The 14,702-nt window shown below is 37.3% G+C and overlaps 1 protein-coding gene across 3 annotated transcripts in view; it reads left to right on the forward strand.

The window, feature by feature from the left end:
* The first annotated feature begins 199 nt into the window (after positions 1-199).
* The window catches only part of LOC115209189, a 47,734-nt gene continuing 33,231 nt past the window's right edge, over positions 200-14,702 (forward strand). For 2 of the 3 annotated variants that reach the window (XM_036500899.1, XM_036500901.1), the window contains exons 1-9: positions 200-319; positions 1,228-1,338; positions 1,765-1,875; positions 6,551-6,661; positions 8,762-8,872; positions 9,715-9,825; positions 10,667-10,777; positions 11,839-11,949; positions 14,444-14,558. In XM_036500899.1, coding sequence (XP_036356792.1) covers positions 314-319; positions 1,228-1,338; positions 1,765-1,875; positions 6,551-6,661; positions 8,762-8,872; positions 9,715-9,825; positions 10,667-10,777; positions 11,839-11,949; positions 14,444-14,558 — 898 coding nt within the window. In that variant the 5' untranslated portion in view covers positions 200-313. The remainder of the gene's footprint in view (positions 320-1,227; positions 1,339-1,764; positions 1,876-6,550; positions 6,662-8,761; positions 8,873-9,714; positions 9,826-10,666; positions 10,778-11,838; positions 11,950-14,443; positions 14,559-14,702) is intronic. The other variant, XM_036500900.1, reaches the window with a different exon arrangement.

The raw sequence follows: 14,702 nt of genomic DNA on the forward strand, positions 1-14,702 counted from the left end.
TACATATCTGAAATCATTCTTCTTTTTCATGCTGTAAGAGAGGGAGAAATAGGGGGAGAAAAACAAAACATAAAGAGTCAGAAGTAAAAATGGAAAATACGAAAACACAATTAAGGGGGCATTAATAAATGGAGATCCCACTGTTATTGCATTGTAAAAATACATAAGACTGTGCAATAGGACTTTTATTTGTTCTTTTATGCGTTAGTTAATCCATGCCATAGCAGACCTTGCAAGAACGGTGGCGTATGTATTGGAAGAGGGCGGAGCTTCAGCTGTAAATGCCGACCTGGATATAGCGGACGAAACTGTCATGCATGTGAGTATAGCATTGCAAAACTATTATATTTTATAGCTATAGATTAAGGATACTTTTACAAGTGCAGAAGGAGCTGCAAGGGAGCTGAGGTAGAAACTTCATTTATTTATGAAGAGGAATGTGATTGGATGAATGGTTTCGTGTAAGTAATAAGAGGATACAGCTTTGGGAGTCATTTAGATGTTATGTTGAACAACAACAACAAACACACATACACACACACACACTCTCTCTCTCACACACACTCTCTCTCTCACACACACTCACCTACAAACATACACATACACACACCTACAAACACACACACATACACACACATGCACGAACGAAACCCCCTACATTCATATTTGCATATATATATATTCATACAGATACACAGATATACATACATACATTCATACATATATACATACATATATATATATGTGTGTGTGTATGTATTTATATATGTGTGTGTGTGCCTATATCTGACCGCCACCACCATTGCCCGACAACCGATTTTGGAGTGTTTACATCCCCGTAACTTAGCGGTTCAGCAAAATTTACTAGTTAAAATAAGTACTAGGCTTACTACGAGTAAATCTTGGGTCAATGTCTTCCACAAAATCACTTTAAGGCAGCGCTCCAGCATGTCCGCAGACTGAAACAATAAAAGAATAATGTTTTATGCTTAACATTTCCGAAATCTTTATTTTTCATGCTGTGAGGGAGAAATAGGGAAGACAAAACAAAATCACAGAGAGAGAGAGAGAGAAAGAGAGAGAGAAAGAGAGAGAGAGAAGCAAAAATGTTAAATAAGTAAAGACAATTAATGGGGTGTTAATAAAAGGAAATGCCACGCTATTAATGCATTGTAAAAATACAGAAGACTGTGAATTAAGAATTTTATTTGTTCTTTTATGCGCCAGTTAATCCATGCCATAGCAGACCTTGCAAGAACGGTGGCGTATGTATTGGAAGAGGACGGAGCTTCAGCTGTAAATGCCGACCTGGATATAGCGGACGACACTGTCATGCATGTGAGTATAGCATTGCAAAACTATCATATTTTATAGCTATAGATTAAGGATACTTTTACAGGTGCAGAAGTATTGCAAAGGAGGTGAGGTAGAAGCTTCAGTTACGTATGAAAACGATGTGACTGGATGAAAGGTTTTATGTAAGTAATATCAGGGTACAACTTTGGAAATCCTTTCGATGTTATGTTGAACAATAGCAACAAACACACGTCCAAACACACACACACACATACACACACGCACGCACGTACGACCCCCCACATTGAAATAGGGAAGACATAAGAAAAACAAAGAGTGAGAGAGAAAAATGGAAAATAGGTAAGGACAATTAATGGGGTGTTAATAAAAGGAAACCCCACTGTTATTGCATTGTAAAAATACATAAGACTGTGCAATAGGACTCTTATTTGTTCTTTTATGCGCTAGTTAATCCATGCCATAAGAGACCTTGCAAGAACGGTGGCGTATGTATTGGAAGAGGACGGAGCTTCAGCTGTAAATGCCGACCTGGATATAGCGGACGACACTGTCATGCATGTGAGTATAGCATTGGAAAGAATCATATTTTATAGCTATAGATTAAGGATACTTTTACAAGGGAAGAAGGAGTTGCAAAGGAGGTGAGGTAGAAGTTTCATTTATGTATGAAAATGAGTGTGATTGGACGAATGGCTTCGTGTAAGTAATATGAGGGTACAATTTTGGAAATCTTTTGGATGTTATGCTGAACAATAACGAAGACACGTCGAAGCACAAACACATATACACACGCACGCACGTACGACCCCCCACATTGATATTTACATATATGAATATTCATGCACAAATATATAAATGCATATAATATATATATATATATATACATATAGTAAGGAAAAATTTTTTAAAATGCAGAATGCTCAAATGAAAGAAATTTTAATAAAAATGAGAAATTGAGAAATATATAAATATATAATCAATTTCTCATTTTATTAAATTTTTCTTTCATTTGAGCATTCTGCATTTTTAAAAAAATTTCCTTACTTATCATTTCTCCACGTGCGGTCAACACAACCCACCATTTATTGATCTATATATATAATATATATTATATTATATATATATATATATATTATATATATATAAATTTATATACATATTTAAATTATATATATATTATATATATATAATATATAATATATATATATATAGATATATATATATATATATATATATATATATATATACATATTTAAATATATATATATATATAATATATATATATATATATATACATATTTAAATATATATATATATTATATATATATATAATATTTAAATATATATATATGTATTATTGCCCAAAAATGGAAGATCCCATATATAGAGAGTTGGCTTGCCGAAATGGCACATTGCTTCCCTTTCTTTATCCTTACCGAGACTCACCTGAAACAACACCCATATGGACGCAGAGGTGAAAATAAAAGATTTCACCATTGTTCGTGCGGATCGCACAGACCGAAATAAGGGAGGGACAGCCATCTTTATCCATGACGCTTTTCACTTGATGCCAAGGACACATTTCCAATGGCTACTGTGAATCGGTATCAGTTATACACCAAAGACAAGGACATAACCATTGTTGGTCTTTACAGGCCTCCCCAGGCACCTCTAAAGTACTTTGAAGAGTGCCTTAGCAAAGTCAAGTCCTTCTTCGGAAGTACACTCCGGAAACATAATAGTGATGGGTGATTTTAACCTCCCTCATGTGAACTGGCCCACAAATACTCCGAAGTTAGGCAAGTGCTCTACATCAGATAGGCAGCAGCAGAACTGCTCTTTAATCTGATGGATGAGTATTTCCTGACTCAGCTAGTGCTTGAACCAACGAGACAGAATAAAACGATCTTGGATCTGGTACTGACCAATCACTCTAGCTACGTTCACAGCATTTCAGTCGAAAAACTCTCCTCTCAGACCACGACATGGTACTCTGCAATCTTAATTCCCGACGTATAAAAACAAACCAGCCAATCCCACTCCATGGCACCCATTTGACAACATAAATTTCCACAAAGCGGACTGGGGAACAATCAGAAAGGATCTGTCTTCCATCGACTGGTCTTTTACTCTCAATTCCCCTCATATTGAGACCGCGTGGCAGCACTTTGAAACCTTGTCACCGACACATGCTCTAAACACGCTCCCAAGAAATCTACTAACACAACAGAACCGGCTCCCTAAAAAGAAAAAAAACACTCATCAGGCGCATCAAAAGACTCAACAAAAAATCAACCAATTAAAATATTCCCACACGCAACACCCACATTCAACAACAATGAAAAGACTAGAGCTGGAAAAACTTCATCTGCAGACTAACATGAAAACCTCCATTGAAAATCAAAGAGCTGTGGAGGAACAATGGGTAATCAAAAACATCAAACAGAACCCAAAAGTGTTCTATTCCTATGCAAATAAGCATAGAACCACTGTCTCACCTATTGGGCCATTGATTGATGAAAACGGCATTCCCCAACACGATGCTAAAGAAATGGCAGAAATACTGCAGAAACAATATTGCTCTGTCTTCAGTGTTCCCACTGATATTGATGTGAGGGAAACGAACGAAGCTGACTCCCAACACAAAATCGCAGACATAACCTTCACTGCCACCGACATCGTAGCAGCAATAAATGAGGTCAAACATTACTCTGCTGTAGGCCCTGATAGATTTCCCGCCAGTCTCCTGAAGGAATGTAGATATCAACTTGCAGTCCCTCTGACCAACCTCTGGAGAAACTCGTTTAGACGCAGGTTATATACCGAAAAAGTTTCTATCCAGTCGGTCATCCCGGTTTTCAAACAGGAAACAGATCCCTCGCAGTCAACTATCGCCCAATCTCACTCACCTCCCACATCATTAAAGTGTTTGAAAGAGTGTTAAGATCAAGGATAGCTGACTTCCTGGAGACCCACAAACTCCTAAATTCAAATCAGCATGGCTTTCGCTGTGGCAGGGACTGTCTAACACAAGCTCTTAACCACATTGAAGATGTACTCAAAGCCTGGGAACAGGTTCGAACTCTGACGTCATATACCTTGACTTCAGTAAAGCGTTCGACAGGGTAGACCATAACATCCTACTCTCAAAATTGGCAAATGTTGGAATCCGTGGAAAAGTTCTACACTGGATTCAGTATTTCCTAGCGAATAGAACACAACATGTTGTAGTTGATGGAGTCCACTCAACCCAGCAAAAGTCACCAGCGGTGTTCCCCAGGGAACTGTTTTGGGTCCGCTACTCTTCATAATTTATGTAAACGACCTTTCCAGTGTCGTACATCACTGCAAAGTGAAAATATTCGCTGATGACACTAAGCTCCAGCAAATCGTCAATGAAGAAGCAGACCGAACTCAACTCCAGTCTGACCTATATGCTGTGAGTCAATGGGCAGACAGAACAAAATGCAACTGAATCAGGGAAAATTTGAGCTGATGCATTTTGGAAGAAATTCCTCACTAAAACAACCATACTCTCTTCCTTCAGGGAACCGCTCACAGCCTCTAACAATATCAAGACCTGGGTGTAATTGTTGATGACGATCTCAGTTGGAGTGCACACATCACAAGAAGGTCGATACAGCTCGTAGGATGAGTTCCTGGATCTAAGAACTTTCCGGTCCAGAGAACAAGGTGTCATCATACCACTTTTTTCATCCTTTGTACGGCCACACCTGAATACTGCTGCCCACTGTGGTCTCCTCACACAAGACAAAACATCTCCAGAATTGAGTCACCCCAGAGGGCTCTCACTAAACAAATTGAAGGCATGGCTGCTCTCGACTATTGGGATCGCCTTAAAGCCTTGAAACTTTACTCCCTCCAGCGTCGCCGTGAGCGGTACATCATTTGTACGATGTGGAAAATATACCGCCAACTTTGCCCAAACGACCTAAACATTAGCTTCAAGGTTCATCCGAGACTTGGACCACGGGCTATACGTCCCCTGCCAAATTCAAGATCACAACATACATGTACACTGCAACATAATTTCTTTTCCTCAACAGGCCCTGCCCTATTTAACATTGTCCCGAGGGAGATCAAAGAGGAAAAGGATCCATCAACTTCAAACAGAGTCTGGATAGATTCCTTCAAAGAATACCAGACAAGCCACCCATAATTGGATACAACTCACCCAACAAGAACTCACTACTTGAACAAAACTGGATACAACTCACCCAACAAGAACTCATACTTGAACAAAACTTGACTTAAACAGGATTCGTATAATCCTATCAGGTGGTGCTATTAAGTTAGACATGCCTGGACACCATCTCTGGTCGAAACATATCTAAGTTTATCTAAGTTTATATATATATATATATATATATATTATATATATATATATATATATATATATATATATATATATATTATATACATACATATATAATTATATATAGATATATATATTATATATATATATATATATAATACATATAGATATATAATATATATATATATATATATATATATATATATATATATATATATAATATATATATATAATATATATATATATATAAACCACTATGTGGCTGCGTGGTAAGAAGTTTGCTACGCAAGCATGTTGTATTAGGTTCAATCCCACTGCGTAGCACCTTCCGCAAATGTCTTCTACTATAGCCTCGGGCCAACTAAAGGCTTGCTTGCAGATATGATAGACGGAAAATGAAAGAAGCCCGTTGTATATATATATATATGACTAAATCTGACCTCCCACTCTATCACCTGACAACCGATGTTGGAGTGTTTACGTCCCGGTAACTTAGCGGTTCAGCAAAAGAAACAAAATAAAATAAGTACTATGCTTACACCGAGTAAGTCTTCGGGTCGGTTTCTTCTACTAAAACTCTTTAACGCGGTTCTCCAACATGTCCGCAGACTGAAACACTAAAAGAATAATGTTTTATGCTTAGCATTTACGAAATCTTTATTTTCCATGCTGTGAGGGAGAAATAGGGGAGACAAATAAAAATCATACAGAGAGAGAGAGCGAGAGAGAGAGAGAGAGAGAGAGAGAGAGAGAGAGAGAGAGAGAGAGAGAAGCAAAAATGGAAAATCATTTAAGACAATTAATGGGGCATTGATAAAAGGAAACCCTACTGTTATTGAATTGTAAAAATACATAAGATTGTGAAGTAGAACTCTTATTTGTTCTTTTATACGGTAGTTAATCCATGCCATACGAGACCTTGCAAGAACGGTGGCGTATGTATTGGAAGAGGGCGGAGCTTCAGCTGTAAATGCCGACCTGGATATAGCGGACGACACTGTCATGCATGTGAGTATAGCATTGAAAACTATCATATTTTATAGCTATAGATTAAGGATACTTTTACAGGTGCAGAATGAGCAGCAAAAGAGGTGAGGTAGAAACTTCATTTATGTATGAATATGATGTGACTGGATGAATGGCTTCGTGTAGGTCATACGAGGATACAGCTTTGGAAATCATTTGGATGTTGTGTTGAACGATAACAACAAACACACACGCAGAAACACACACACACATACACACGTAGAAACATATAAGTATGCATACACGTATGAACGCACGCACGAACCCACCATAGACAATGATATTTACATGTATAAATATTCATGAATAGACATATACATGCATATATATATATATATATATATATATTTCTTTACTACCCACAAGGGGCTAACCAGAGAGGACAGACAAAGGTTAAGTCGATTACATCGACCCCAGTGCGTAATTGGTACTTAATTTACCGACCCCGAAAGGATGAAAGGCAAAGTGGACCTCGGCGGAATTTGAACCCAGAACGTAACGGCAGACGAAATACAGCTACGCATTTCGCCCGGCGTGCTAACGTTTCTGCCAGCTCGTGTGACTGCGTGGTAAGAAGTTTGCTTCCCAAGCATGTGGTATTAGGTTCAGTCCCACTGCGTGGCGCCTTCCGCAAGTCTCTGCAGCCTCGGGCCATCAAAATCTTTGTGAGCAAATTTGTTAAACGGAAACTGAATAAAACCCGTTGTATATACGGTTCTAATACGTCCAAGTGCTGTTAGATCATGTGAACTCAATAAAGACATCCATACAGTCCACAATGGAAAAAGAAAAAGATAATCAGCTGGCATTCCTGGACGTATTAGTAACACGCACCAAGTATGGATTCATGACATCCGTATACCTCAACTTCAATTCCCACCATCCATACAGTGTAAAGAGAGGGATTGCTCAGTGCCTAAAACATCGAGCAAAGAATATAAGTAGCGATCGTGATACACCACGAAAAAATGATGAAGCTCAATAACGATCTGTTAAGCAACAACTACCCGAAAAGTATACTATCCACTCCAATTATGAAGAAGAGAGAAGACGAGGCCAAAAAACTGTCCACTCTCTGTGTATCCTATGTAGAAGGCCTCTCCGAAAAGATACAAAAGATATGCGGCCCGTATGACATCAGGACAGTATTGAAGAGTAATACAACACTTCGCAAATATCTTTTTCTCGTAAAACCACCATGCAGCTGTGGTAGGTTATACAAAGCCGAACATGCCACCCCCTCAAAATAAGGGTAAAGGAACACCGCAAAGCTGTGACACGAGTAGATGTTGATAAATAGGGTATAGCTGATCATGTATGGAACAAATGGAGACCACCTCCCCCTGTAGGATGAAGTTAAAATAATAGACTGAGAACATCACTGGAAAATATGAAAACTAAAAGAAGCAGCACATATGGTAGGACACAACAATCTCCTAAGCAGACCGAGTGCAGATTTGGGAAGCATATGGGAATCAGTAGATATGAGCAGCATATGGAACAGCATATGGGAACCGGTATGGAAAGGATAGAAAAATATTAGATTTATAGCCCTAAAATTCACTCCGTAATTGCTCACGGGCATATGGCATAGCGGTTAAGAGCGCAGGCTACCAAACCCAAGATTCCGAGTTCGATTTCCAGCAGTGACCCGGAGAATAATAATAATAATAACATCGAAAAATACCTTAGGAATGAGAACCCATGTTCCAAATTTCCTCAAGAAACCTGAAGAAGGCTGGAGGGTATATCAGCCGAAACGTTGTGTTAACAACCAACAAGATGAGGACAGATATTCGTCGAATGTAAATAATCTTAATGATGTACCCGTTGTATATGTATATATACTTGACTCCCCCACACCATCGCCAGACAACCATAACGTTTATAAAATCATTTTTTTCATGCTGTAAGTGATGGAGAAATAGGGGAGACAAAAGCAAAACATAGAGCCAGAAGTAAAAATGGAAAATACGTAAAGACAATTAATGAGGCATTAATAAAAGGAAACCCCACTGATATTGCATTGTAAAATTACATAATTGTGAAATAGGACTCTTATTTGTTCTTTTATCGCTCTAGTTAATCCATGCCATAGCAGACCTTGCAAGAACGGTGGCGTATGTATTGGAAGAGGGCGGAGCTTCAGCTGTAAATGCCGACCTGGATATAGCGGACGAAACTGTCAAGCATGTGAGTATTGCATTTCAAAATAATCATATTTTATAGCTATAGATTAACGATACTTTTACAAGTGGTCAAAGTATTGCAAAGGAGGTGAGGTAGAAGCTTCATTTATGTATGAAAATGATGTGATTGGATATAATGCTTTATGTAAATAATGTCCGAATACAACTTTGGAAATCATTTGGATGTTATGTTGAACAACACCATCTCACACACACAGACACGTACAAACACACAAGCATGCATGCACGAACCCCCCTACATTCATATTTACAATATAAATATTCATACACATACACAGCTATATGCACACACACACAAACATAACACACATATATGCATATGGTATATAGTCGCTGTCTTGATGTGTGGTAAAAAGTTTTCTCAAGCAAATGGCACCTTCCTATTATGGCCTCGAGCTAATCAAGGTTTGTGAGCAGATTTGATAGACGGAAAATGAAAGAAGCCCGTTGTATATATATATATATATATATATATATATATCGATTTCTTCTACAAAAACTCTTTACCGCGTTGCCCCAGTATGCCCGCACGCTGAGAGAATAAAAGAATAATGTTTTATGCTTAATATTTCCGAAATCTTCATTTTTCATGCTGTGAGGGAAATATAGGGGAGACAAAAGAAAATCATACAGAGAGAGGGAGAGAGAGAGAGAGAGAGAGGGGGAGAGAGGAGAGAGAGAGAGAGAGAGAGAGAAAGAGAAACAGAAAGGGAAATAAGTAAAGACAATTAATGTGGCATTAATAAAAGGAAACCCCACTGATATTGCATTGTAAAATTACATAATTGTGAAATAGGACTCTTATTTGTTCTTTTATCGCTCTAGTTAATCCATGCCATAGCAGACCTTGCAAGAACGGTGGCGTATGTATTGGAAGAGGGCGGAGCTTCAGCTGTAAATGCCGACCTGGATATAGCGGACGAAACTGTCAAGCATGTGAGTATTGCATTTCAAAATAATCATATTTTATAGCTATAGATTAACGATACTTTTACAAGTGGCAAAGTATTGCAAAGGAGGTGAGGTAGAAGCTTCATTTATGTATGAAAATGATGTGATTGGATGAATGGCTTTATGTAAATAATGCCCGAATACAACTTTGGAAATCATTTGGATGTTATGTTGAACAACACCATCTCACACACACAGACACGTACAAACACACAAGCATGCATGCACGAACCCCCCTACATTCATATTTACATATATAAATATTCATACACATACACAGCTATATGCACACACACACAAACATACACACACATATATGCATATGTGTATATAGTCGCTGTCTTGGATGTGTGGTAAAAAGTTTTCTCTCAAGCAAATGGCACCTTCCTATTATGGCCTCGAGCTAATCAAGGCCTTGTGAGCAGATTTGATAGACGGAAAATGAAAGAAGCCCTTGTATATATATATAATATATATTATATATATTATATCGATTTCTTCTACAAAAACTCTTTACCCCACCGCGTGCCCCAGTATGCCCGCACGCTGAGAGAATAAAAGAATAATGTTTTATGCTTAATATTTCCGAAATCTTCATTTTTCATGCTGTGAGGGAATATAGGGGAGACAAAAGAAAATCATACAGAGAGAGGGAGAGAGAGAGAGAGAGAGAGAGAGAGAGAGAGAGAGAGAGAGAAGAGAACAGAAATGGTAAATAAGTAAAGACAATTAATGTGGCATTAATAAAAGGAAACCCCACTGTTATTGCATTGTAAAATTACATAATTGTGAAATAGGACTCTTATTTGTTCTTTTATCGCTCTAGTTAATCCATGCCATAGCAGACCTTGCAAGAACGGTGGCGTATGTATTGGAAGAGGACGGAGCTTCAGCTGTAAATGCCGACCTGGATATAGCGGACGAAACTGTCATGCATGTGAGTATAGCATTTCGAAATAATCATATTTTATAGCCATAGATTAAAGATACTTTTACAAGTGGCAAAGTATTGCAAAGGAGGTGAGGTAGAAGCTTCATTTATGTATGAAATGGATATGACTGGATGAATGGCTTTATGTAAATAATGTCAGGGTACAATTTTGGAAATCATTTGGGTTTTATGTTGAACAACACCAACTCACACACACAGACACTTACAAACACACACGCATGCACGCACGCACGAATCCTCCCTACATTCATATCTACATATATAAATATTCATACACATACACAAATATTTCTAGTCGCTGGCTTCAATGTGTGGTAAAAAGTTTGTTCTGAAGCAAGTATCACCTTCCGCATATGTCCCCTATTACGGCGTCGGACTAATGAAGGACTTGTGAGCAGATTTGATAGACGGAAAAGAAAGAAACCCGTTCCATATACATGTATATATATATGTGTGTGTGTATGTGTATATATATATGTATGTATAAATATATATATATATATATATATATATATATATAATATATATATATATATATATATATATACACACATATATATATGAATATATATAAGTATATATATATATATATGGATTTATATGTGTGTGTGCCTATATTCGACCTCCTGTACCATATATGTGTGTGTGCCTATATTCGACCTCCTGTACCATCGCCTGGCACCGATGTTAGAGTGTAAGTTAGCGGTTCGGCAAAAGTGGCTAAATAAAATAAGTACTAGGCTTACAAAGAGTAACGCTTGGGGTCGATTTCCTCCACTAAAACCCTTTATGCGGTGCTCCAGCATGCCCGCATACTGAATAAAGTTTTATGCTTCACGTTTCCGAATCTTTATTTTTCATGCTGTGAGGGAGAAATACGGGAGACCAAAGAAAATCATACAGAGAGACGGAGAGAGAGAAGCAAAAATGTTAAATAAGTAAAGACAGTTAATGTAGTATTGATAAAAGGAAACCCCACTGTTATTGCATTGTAAAAATACATAAGACTGTGCAATAGGACTTTTATTTGTTCTTTTATGCGCTAGTTAATCCATGCCATAGCAGACCTTGCAAGAACGGTGGCGTATGTATTGGAAGAGGACGGAGCTTCAGCTGTAAATGCCGACCTGGATATAGCGGACGAAACTGTCATGCATGTGAGTATAGCATTTCAAAACAATCATATTTTATAGCCTTTAACGATACTTTTACAAGTGCAGAAGGAGCTGCAAAGGAGGTGAGGTAGAAGCTTCATTTATGTATGAAAAGGAATGTGATTGGATGAATGGCTTCGTGTAAGTAATTTGAAGGTACAATTTTGGAAATTTTTTTAGATGTTATGTTGAACAACAAACACACGTCCAAACACATACACGCATACACACACGCACGTACGATCCCCCTCATTGATATATACATGTATAAATGTCCATGCACAAATATATACATGCATATATATATATATATATATATATATATATATATATATATATATATATATATATATATATATATATATATATATTTTGTGAAATAGAAAGATGAATAATCTTGTTGCAGATTAATCAAAAGTTTAACCGATACCTTGGTAGCAAAAATCACATGTTTGTGTGTGTGCTTTATGTTTGGCCATGGGCTCTTAGGAGCCTCGTTCGATTTGTTTTGCTCCGCCTCTGTTCTGTTTTTGTTTTTTCCAACGGATTTCCTATTTCTTCCTGAAGAGAAAGACACAATATGGTCTCCTTATTCAATCGGAATTTGGTAAATTGTGCCTTTCGAAACACGTGTAGAATGCAATAAAACGATTTCTGTTCAATCTTCGTTCAACTCCATTTCTTCAATTCACTATATATATATATATATATCATAACTGGTGTCGCTGCATGGTAAGAAGTTTGCTTCCCAACCAGGTGGTATTAGGTTCAGTCCTACTGCCTGGGACCTTCCGCAAATGTGAACTACTGTAGTCTCGGGCGAACAACAACAACAACTACAACTACAACAATAATAAAAACAATAATAATTAACATCGAATAATACATTAAGAGTGAGAACCGATGTTCGAAATTTCCCCAAGACACCTGATGAAGGCTGGAGGGTATATCAGCCGAAATGTGTTAACAACAGACAAGATGAGTACAAATATCCATCGAATGTAAATAATGTTAAAAATGTATCTGGTTTATATATATATATATATATATATATATATATATGTTTGTGTGTGTGCCTATATTTGACTCCTCCTTCACTATCGGCTGACAAGCTTTAAGTCTCAGAAATCACTATTTTTTTCATGCTGTGAGTAGAAATAGGGAAGACAAAAGAAAAAATTAAAGAGTGAGACACAAAATTGGAAAATAAGTAAAGACGCTCAAGGGCACATTAATAAGAGGGAACCCCACTGTTATTGTATTGCAAAAATACATAAGACTGTGCAATAGGACTTTCATTTGTTCTTTTATGCGCCAGTTAATCCATGCCATAGCAAACCCTGCAAGAACGGTGGCTTATGTATTGGAAGAGGACGGAGCTTCAGCTGTAAATGCCGACCTGGATATAGCGGACGACATTGTCATGCATGTGAGTATAGCATTGAAAAGAATCCTATTTTATAGCCTTTAACGATACTTTTACAAGTGCAGAAGGAGCTGCAAAGGAGCTGAGGTAGAAGCTTCATTTATGAAAAGTAATATTGATTGGATGAATGGCTTCGTGTAAGAAGTATCATGGTACAATTTTGGAAATCATTTGGATGTTATGTTGAACAACAACACACACACATACACACACGCACGCAGGTACGACCCCCCACATTGATATTTACATATATAAATATTCATACACAAATATATACATGCATATATATATATATATATACATATATATATATATAATATATATATATATATACACACACACACACACACACACACACACACACACACACACACACACACACACATACATATATGTATATATTATCACTGGTGTGGCTGCATGGTAAGAAGTTTGCTTGCTAACCACGTGGTATTAGGTTCAGTTCCACTGAATAGCACCTTCCGCAAGTGTCATCTACTATAGTCTCGGGCCAACAACAACAATGATAATGATAATAATAATAATAATAATATAATAATAATAATAATAATAATAATAATAATAATAATAATAATAATAAAAACATCGGAAAATACCTTAGGAGGGAAAACCCAGGTTCGAAATTTCCCTACGACACCAAATGAAGGCTGGAGGGTATATCAGCCGAAACATTGTGTTAACAACAAACAAGATGAGGACAAATATCCGTCCAATGTGAATAATATACCCGGTATATATATATATATATATATGCTTGTGTATGTGTGTGTGTGTGTGTGTGTGTGTGTGTGTGTGTGTGTGTGTGTGTGTGTGCCTATATTTGTCTCCTCCCACACCATCGCCTGACAACCTTCACGTTTCTGAAATCAATTTTGTTTCATGCTCTAAGTGGGGGAGAAATAGGGAAGACAAAAGAAAAACAAAGAGTGAGACAGAAAAATGGAAAATAAGTAAAGACACTAAATAATAAAAGGGAGCCCCACTGTTATTGCATTGTAAAAAGACATAAGACTGTGAGATAGGACTTTTATTTGTTCTTTTATGCGCCAGTTAATCCATGCCATAAGAGACCTTGCAAGAACGGTGGCGTATGTATTGGAAGAGGACGGAGCTTCAGCTGTAAATGCCGACCTGGATATAGCGGACGAAACTGTCATGCATGTGAGTATAGCATTGAAAACAATCATATTTTATAGCTATAGATTAAGGATACTCTTACAAGTGGCAAAGTATTGCAAAGGAGCTGAGGTAGAAGCTTGATTTATTTATGTATGCAAATGGATGTGATTGGATGAATGGCTTCATGTAA

The sequence above is a fragment of the Octopus sinensis genome, linkage group LG3 (genome assembly GCF_006345805.1).
Source record: "Octopus sinensis linkage group LG3, ASM634580v1, whole genome shotgun sequence".
NCBI lineage: Eukaryota > Metazoa > Mollusca > Cephalopoda > Octopoda > Octopodidae > Octopus > Octopus sinensis.